Source organism: Gymnogyps californianus, chromosome 10, assembly GCF_018139145.2.
Source record: "Gymnogyps californianus isolate 813 chromosome 10, ASM1813914v2, whole genome shotgun sequence".
In the NCBI taxonomy this organism is placed as follows: domain Eukaryota; kingdom Metazoa; phylum Chordata; class Aves; order Accipitriformes; family Cathartidae; genus Gymnogyps; species Gymnogyps californianus.
Window position 1 is genome coordinate 12,522,921 of NC_059480.1, and position 8,927 is coordinate 12,531,847.

General features: G+C 50.4%; 1 protein-coding gene across 1 annotated transcript; it reads left to right on the forward strand.

The window, feature by feature from the left end:
• The first annotated feature begins 4,114 nt into the window (after window positions 1-4,114).
• On the forward strand, window positions 4,115-7,240 carry CHST2 (carbohydrate sulfotransferase 2). The gene has a single exon (XM_050902439.1). It carries the CDS (start codon window positions 4,116-4,118, stop codon window positions 5,403-5,405), a length of 1,290 nt encoding a protein of 429 aa, XP_050758396.1. The 5' UTR covers window position 4,115; the 3' UTR covers window positions 5,406-7,240.
• The last annotated feature ends 1,687 nt before the right edge of the window (window positions 7,241-8,927 follow it).

Genomic DNA, 8,927 nt, shown 5'->3' on the forward strand with positions numbered 1-8,927 from the left:
AAAATTACTCTTACAGTCCATTGCGCTGGTTGCACACACTGCCATGCCTTACCAAATAGCTGATACCTGCCAGCCTGCAGCACAGCCAAGAACTCACCGTTACAGCTCTTGATGATGACGGTTGCCCACTTGCCTGCCTGCACTCTTACTCTCAAAGATCAGCAAATACTTTAAATCCCAGACTGCAGAAGAAAAAGCAAAATTCAGAATCCCTTTAGGGAGAGTTCTTTGCATATAGTGACCATGGCCCGAAACAGTGTGCCTCAGCTTCATCAACAGATCTGCAGAGTGAACGAAATGGTTTTTTGCTGTCTATGTTTGTAATACTTTGCATCAGATGTGTAGATGATTTTAAAAAAGCAACACCCAAACTTGGTGTGAATTGAAAGTTGGCGGCATAAATCTTTTCCATATAAACTTACTAAATATTCATTGATATTGAGTTGCTTGAAGTGATAACTTGACTACCAGGTCTGAAACTTGTTCTGGGAGGATCGAATATTGCAGCTGCACTGAACCTGATTGATGTCAGTTGGGTTCTGCATGGGTGCTTGAGTCCACCTGCACAGAATAAATACATATATAACTCCAGTTTTGAAAAATAAGATTCCATTTTGCAGCACGTAGGTCAAATTAAAGAGCTGCTCGGACTCATGTTTTCCTAGGTAGAGGTGGAGCAGTATAATGAAGGCAGTGTTACTGCCAGTACTCGTGCACTCACCGATTCAGAGAGACGTAACCGCTGTGTAACAGCAGGGAAGGTGCAGAATCCAATTACAGCTTTTAATGTTTGGGTTTACTGATTAGTTCTGCCATTTCAAATGTTATACTTGCAGTTCATGTTTGCTTATCTTTATTTGTTACTTGATAAATTTTAAATTGTGTAAGAACTGGAGATGGCTTTGTAAGTTTTTTTTACAAAATTTCATACCTGTCTTCAACCAAGTGAAATGGAAAGGAGGGATTAATTTGAACTTCATGGTATTTTAATGATTTTTCACTGCTATGAATTGTTTTTGCTCCCTGTAGTCTCTGTCCTTTATTGCATCAGTGCTGCAGTACAATATTGGTGGGGGATACTGTCTTAGGAACTACAGTGTCTCAGTACTGCTGTTGTTATTCATCATTTAATATAGCCTAATTGATGCTATTACAGACCATTCCAAAATTAAAAATAAACATTTCTGCTTTAGCTGGGTGAAGGTCACTTCATCTTTAGTGAGCGTATAAAGCCAAATAAATATTTGATCTGTACCTTTATAAAAGGGATATAAGCAGAAGTCCTTTTGTATGTGAAGAACTCAAGGATTAGGACTAAAGAATAAAATAACTGCAAGAGTTCTATGCTGCAAGGTGCTTCAGAGGTATATCCTTTTCATTATGTACTGTTTCAAAAGTTACAAGTCAATTGTTTTAAGCTCATCAGGTTTAAACTTTGCATTTATTTTGCCAACTAGATACAAATTATTTTTGCAGAATGTGGCTTTAAATGCTTCCTCTGGAGTGCTGTAGGTAAAAAATGGCTTCCCCTTCCCCCTCACTGATGAAATACAGACCTTCCTCAAATATTTAGTGGTTGTTTTAAGTCTGCTATTAACAAGTTACTTCTATATGAAAAGTCACAGTAATGTTTTAATACTGCTACCTGGATCACTGGCAGCTTGTGAAGTGATTCCGCTGACTTGTCCCGTGTGGTTTGATCACTGTCTCACGCAGGACAGCGGGGTGTGAGTGGCAGTAGTGTCTCGGACCGGGGTTCGCTCCCTCCTCCCCTGGTGCTGCCACTCAGCCCTGCGAAGCTTCGTGGCTCGAGGACAAGGAGGGAAGAGCGGAGCCCTCCTGCTATGGATGTTACCCTTCACTTCTGGGCTGGAAGGGTCTTATAAGCTTTTCTGTAGAGGCAGCTTGGCTGTTAATATCCCTGCAGAAAATCTGGGAGGAGTATAGAAATCCTCTTGATAAGGGATATAAAGATTGCTTACACATTTAACTCCTTCACCCTATTGTACTGTTTTCTTCCCTTTTTTAGATAGAGTGCTACCAGACAAGACACGACACGCACCAGATGAATTTGTGATTTATCCACTCTGTGAGTGTAAAAGCGTGTGCTGTAGTGTCGGATCCGTGCCATTCCGAAAACAAATGTTCCAGCAAAAACTTCTGTCAGTGTCATCCATCGTGGAGGGATTGGTCTGTATGTGAGCCAGTGGCAGCCCTCCAGCAGCTCAAACCTACCACCTGCCCTATAGAGGTGGGCTGTATATATCCTGTGAATAGTGGGAAAGGCTACAACGATGGGAGAGCTGCTGGGTAAAGAAAGCAATGGAAAGAAGAGAGTCACCAACTGCTTCTGTAACTCATGACCACCCCTCTGCCTGCTCTGATCTCCCTCGGGGGAAGGGGGGAACCTCTGAGAAAAGGCTTTAACATAACGGAGTCACTGGGCACTGCCCAAAGCCCAGTGGCATTGGGAAGCCTGCGGTCTCACAAGCGTGCCATCCACAGCGCACTCACTCAGCGCGGTTCTGGGGATGCGTGTTGTCTTTAAAGCATCTGTGCTGCCTGGAGCTGCACCACTGCTTACATTACACTTCATACAGCGCTGTGGCTATAAAGCATAGAAGTTATGAAAAAGTCCTTCTAGTATGTGATACCGCTGCGGGGCGGCGAGTTTCTGGGTGCATCGCCGGCCGGCTGCCGAGTGCGGTGTCCGGTGCGGGAGCGCGGCTGCAGCTGGGGCCGGAGCAGAGGCAGCGTCTGCTCTCGGTTCTCGCCGAGCAAACGTGGGGCTGGGAGGGTGAGCCGTGGCCGTGGGGCTGGGATCGACCCTCTCCTCGCTTGTCCCTAGCAGGGAACTCGCCTTCGCGCTGAGTGAACGGGCAGGCAGCGGCACTCGCCACGGGCTGCCTCAGCGGCGCTGGAGCAGCTCCCCCCGCGCGTCACAAGCCGTTTCATCAACCGAACGGTGTCGGCTCAAGGGGACTGAAGATTGCGCAGTGACTGGGTATTTGCAGCGGCTGTAACAATATTTTGAAGAAGTGGGGGAAGATCCCTTTCTGTCTGAGCTATATCAGGAAGATCCAGTTTGGGGTTTTTTGATGTTTTTGGAGAAGTTACTAGAGGACCTTTGAGAAACCCGAGTTTCTGCAGATATCAAGTTAACGATGCCGGGGGCCGGAGCTGGGACCTCATCCGTTTCAGGCCTTTTATGGGTTCCTTCCCCCCCCCCTCCCCCTTGTTTTTCCCGTTTCCTGCTACCGGCGCAGCTTCACTGTCCGAGGCGTAACTGGTGACGGGGCCTGCGCCCCCGGGGCAGCGCTTGCGGACCCCCTCCCCCCCGAACAAGGGAGCAACTTTTAACAGCGCCTATCGCACACCGGCGTTTCAGACCCGGGTGCCGTAACCGCCTGGCCGTTACCGAGCGGGCCGGGCTGTCCCCAGAAGCGGGAGGGGACGGGGCGGGGGGGAGCGCTGCCGACCGACGCCGGGCGGCGGGGCTGCGGCTGGGTCAGCGACACCCCCACCTCCGCCGCCACGGGGCGCACCGGCCCCGGCGGGGCCCTGCGGCGCGCGCGGGACGGCTGCGGGAGTGACGGCGGCGGCCGCGAATGGGGAGCGCGGGGCGGGGCGCCGCCATTTCGGGCCGCACCTCCGCGGCCGCCCGGCGGCGGTTCCCTGCGCGGCGGCGGCGGCGGCGGCGGCCGGGTCTCTCCCCGCTGCGGCGCGGGGGCGCCATGCGCGCTGGCGGCGCGGCGCAGCGCGGCGCGGGGGCCTGCCCGCCCTTGCCGCTCGCCGCCCCTTGCTCCCGCCCCCGCGGCCGCGCTGCGGGGCGGAGCGCGGCGCCGCCTCGCCCCGGCGGCCGCCGTGAGCTGGGCTGCGGCGGCGCCCGCGGCCGCCCGGCGATGGCGGCGCGGAGTAAGCGCGGGTGGCCGCGCGGCGGCTAAGTAGGGCAGCGGCGGGGCGGCGGCGGCGGGGCCGTCGCGGCGGCTGCGCCATGCGGGCCGGGCGCAGGGGGCCGGCCGGGAGACGGCGCCGGGGGCGGTGCGCCCTGCTGCCCGCCGCGGGCCCCGGGGCTCCGGGGCGCTGAGCAACAGTTGGCCCCGCCGCCGCCCAGCATGAAAGTGTGCCGGCGGAAGGCGCTGGCGCTGTGCCTGGGCTACGCGCTCCTGCTGCTGCTCGCCGCCCTCAACCTGCTGGAGTACAAGTGGCGGCGGGAGCCGCGGCGTTGCGGGGAGCCCCCGGCCGCCCCCCGCCACCACCCCCCGCCGCCGCCCCCGCCGGCCGGGAGCCGCGGTCCGGCGGGCGCCCGGCGGCAGCTGGTCTATGTCTTCACCACCTGGCGCTCGGGGTCGTCCTTCTTCGGGGAGCTCTTCAACCAGAACCCCGAGGTCTTCTTCCTTTACGAGCCGGTGTGGCACGTCTGGCAGAAGCTGTACCCCGGGGACGCCGTCTCGCTGCAAGGGGCGGCCCGCGACATGCTGAGCTCCCTGTACCGCTGCGACCTCTCCGTCTTCCAGCTCTACAGCACGGCGGGCGCCGGCAAGAACCTCACCACGCTGGGCATCTTCGGGGCAGCCACCAACAAGGTCATCTGCTCCTCACCCCTCTGCCCGGCCTACCGCAAGGAGGTGGTGGGCATGGTGGACGACCGGGTGTGCAAGAAGTGTCCCCCGCAGCGCCTCAGCCGCTTCCAGGAGGAATGCCACAAGTATCGCACGCTGGTCATCAAGGGTGTCCGCGTCTTTGACCTGGCCGTCCTCGCCCCGCTCATGCGGGACCCGACCCTGGACCTCAAAGTCATCCACCTGGTGCGGGACCCCCGGGCTGTTGCCAGCTCCCGCATCAAGTCCCGGCACGGCCTCATCCGGGAGAGCCTGCAGGTGGTGAGGAGCCGGGACCCCCGCATCCACCGCATGCCCTTCCTTGATGCCGGCCACAAGCTGGGCGGAAAGAAGGAGGGTGGGGGCGGCTCGGACTACCATGCTCTAGGTGCCATGGAGGTCATCTGCAGCAGCATGGCCAAGACCCTGCAGACTGCTCTGCACCCCCCTGACTGGCTCCAGGGCAACTACATGGCTGTGCGCTACGAGGACCTGGTGGTTGAGCCCATCAAGACCCTGCGGCAGGTGTATGGCTTCGTCAACCTGGCGGTCAGCCCAGAGATGGAGAAGTTTGCCCTCAACATGACCAGTGGCCCTGGCTACTCCTCCAAGCCCTTCGTGGTGTCGGCCAGGAACGCCACCCAGGCGCTGAGCGCCTGGAGGACTGCGCTCAGCTACCAGCAGATCAAGCAGGTCGAGGAGTACTGCCACCAGCCCATGGCCCTGCTGGGCTACGAGAGGGTCAGCAGCCCTGAAGAGGTGAAGGACCTCAGCAGAACGTTGCTCAGGAAGCCACGGCTGTGACGGGGCAGTGGGCGCCCGCTGACCGCCCTCGGGGGCGGCTGAGCCCTGCCAGGGAGAGGAGCTGCTCCGGCTGGCTTGAGTGAGGGAGGGAGCTGGGAAAAGCAGCCTAGTTTCCGATTTCTTCCAAAGACTGCTGAAGGGTAACATACAGTAATGTGATGATTTCTTTATTTCTTTTTTTTTTTTTTAAACCCCCCCCCCCCTTGCATTGGGTTAGATGCGATTAAAAAAAAAAAAAAGGTGAACTGAAAATATGTGTAAAGCCCCTTTCCCCTTCTCTAAAATGCCAGGCAGTGATTCTGTACCAAAATCTTGTTTATGGAGTTCCTGTGGGTTTGAAGATGGTAACAAAAACTCTTGCACAATTCCTGACACATCTTTATCTCCCTTGGTGCGGAGGGGATGCCCTTGGAAAGCATAACGCTGAAAATCAGACTTTTGTATGAAAGCAAATGTTCAGACATGATAGTAATAAAATAAACCCAATAAATGATATTCATTTTTATAATTACCTCAATTGTTTGGGAATTACAGTGTTGCTTATGTACAGCTGGAGGGGATGCTTGCTTAAAATAGCAACGTGGACTTTTTAAAGGGTAGGGGTGGAGGGCTGGAGTGCAACATTTGACGTGTTCAAAGATTAGGAGCTGCTCTCGCAGAAACAAGTACAGAGCTCACAAATGTAGTGCAGATTTTATGGCTATGTCAAAGCAGGTTTCTATTTAACTATTGTCTTTTTTGTTGTATTTAAAAAGTCTTTCAAGTGCCACTGTATTAGTGTCCTAAGAATTTTAAAACGTTTGCCATCACAGCAGTATTTATTTTTGTCTTGACATGTATGTCCAGGAGTCACTGTTAAATAGAAGTGGATCTACAGTGTGACAAGAAGTGAAGGATTTAAAAAGACGTGTATCATACTGGAAACATTAGCATGTGTGAAAACAAAAATAAAATTATATATATTATATAGTGCTAACAACACATAAGATATGTAAGATATTTCTTGACGTTGATTGGTAACGGGCATAACAAGGAAGCATAGAAAAATGCATAAAATGATTTATTTTTCCCCTTTGCCTAAGTGTATGAGGGTATATTTATGTATGAGGAGGGAGGAAACGTACAGCTGTGTGTTCATAGCTATAATGGAGCTTTTATGGAGTCAACCTAGCGTTTGATTTCAAAGCGCTGGTTAGATACTCGTTTCTTGTGAATTGTCATTGCTCTACGATGGAGCCAGATGGGGGTCTGGCTCTTTCTGGGAGCTTTGCCTAGAGACTCTGTCCCATACTTAAAACTTGATTTAAAAAAAAAAGAGATTTTACTACTTCTGCTTTTATAATTTCCTGAAAAAGTCCTGGTTTATTAAAGGTTAAATGGTGTGTTGCATATGAGAAGTGCAGACACCTCCAGTAGTTTTGAATCTTGGCAGTGTTCTCTGATGCTCTTTGAAGGCTCATTTTGGAACTTGAGTTTTTAAACAAAAGTGATTTTGCCAAACTGTTCTCTTAGGAGACTATAGACTTTCCTGCAGGAAGTACATTTTACATTGCCTATTTGGGTGTTGTGCCTTCAGAAAATGTGAAGAGTATGAGCAGGAAAAAGGAAATTGATTTGTGAAAATAAATTGATATAAACAGGATGCTGATAACTGTGTGTGTGTACGTGTGAAAATTTTAGTGATGTATGTCTTTTTCTTGTATTAGTACTTTAAGTTAAACAGGTGATACCTAGCTACTTAGCTAAATAGCTACTAAGCTATTTGAGTTCTTGATGAAATTTTGGCATTAGATGTTGAACTTACTCTGAAAAGGAAACACATTTAATAAACTAGTTAAAAGATTATTGCATAAGGTTGCCTATACACTTGCTGCATGACTGCATTACACATGTCCATTCCCTCAGTTCATCTTCACCATCAGTACAAATAACATAAATAATATCTATCAATGGGATATCTTATAATTGGCCTATTAGGATGTATTCCCAAATTCCAGATAGCAGTGCTAAAAATGGGGGGGATAGTTAATCTGGTATTTAAAATACAGATGAAGGTACTTGTTGTGGAATGAGGTGTTTTGTGTTATCACTGTACATACTCTGATGCAGTGCTGAGTGGATTTTGGACATCTGGATTTGGGCTGTACCCTGTGGGTTTTTTTTTTTTTTCAGTCGGTGCGTCCTAGGGGAGTGCTTGAAAACCTGATCTGCTTATAGAGCACGTCGCTTGCTTTTTATCCGTCCACTGCTTCATCAAGCACCCCTGCTAACCACCGCACAGTCCTGTCTGTCTGCCTCAGAACAGCCACGCGTGGTGTTTGCCAGCTCTGCTGTCGGCAGGGCGAGCGGATCCGGGGAGCTGCAGAGCCTTTCTGCAGAGCGGTGTGCTGCCGGTGGGGAAGCGAGCCCAGCTTCCCCTCCGGGCTGGGACACTGCCGCGATTTAAGCTCCCACTCTCTTAAGTATGAAACTTCGCTGCGGTTTCGAAATGGGGCTTTCTCGTGACAGCGTGTTACAGCATAAGCGCTTTTGATTTTGGGGGCTGAAGCACGGTCATTTATGTGTGCAGAATTCTTTGGTCTCTTCTGGGAAAGTTTTCTGGGTGAGTAAAGTGAACAGGAGTTAATTGCCTCTGGGAGCGTGAAATAGATGAGCCTGATTGACTTAGCTTCCAAAAATCTCCTTTGGATTCTAATTATATTAAAAAGCTCATCCTGTCGTTCTGAGAGAGCACTTGCTGCTCTTCTAATAATGGTGCATTGCAAGCATCTGCTTCACTTTACTGATAGGAACGGTGTGCCAGTAGAGTTACAGCATCTGAATCTGGTCCATAATTTGAGCTCCACCTACTACATTGCAGCAAGGAATTACCCAACATACTGTACAATTGTACCTGGGCATGTTTTGGTGAACAGAAGTAGTAATGCAAAGCTCATTTTGTGAAAATAAAGGACTGCAATTTTGTTCAGGTAAAGCTTCAGGAGAGGTGAATGGGACTCTGCTTGTGTAAAATGCAGGCGGGCTAAGCCCTATGTTTAATGCTGCTCCATTAAAAAAATAAGTATGTGAACAACTGGCAGTTAAAAGAGACCATTTTTAGTCCTTTTATATTCATGGAAGAGGATTAGAGGAATTTAAAAAAGCCAATCAGTTGAAAAAAAAAAGAAAAAGTTTTAAATGTGGAAAATTATAGAGAAAAATATCGGAAAGATGATGCACATGGTTACAAAAGACCTCTGCCTGTTGTGAGGAGGGACATCTAGCTGAGGTCGGAATACTTAAATAATACTTGACTCCTATGCTTAAAAATAGTGCCTGGGTTTGCTTTCTGTCTGATTTAATAATTACAGTGTGTTTCTTCAACTGAAGCTAATGCTTGTATTAGTGAAGAATCAATAGCATACACAAGATACAGGGTGCACTAAGTTGCATTGATCTGGGAGGGAGACTGTTTTGAAGACTTGGCATGTCGTTTCGATGGAACAGAAAGGCCAGTGCGCAACTACGTGTTGTTTGCTGCTG

Bases quoted from the DNA above. Each gene is read 5' to 3' on its own strand.
- CHST2 (XM_050902439.1), top strand. From the start codon at position 4,116: ATGAAAGTGTGCCGGCGGAAGGCGCTGGCGCTGTGCCTGGGCTACGCG.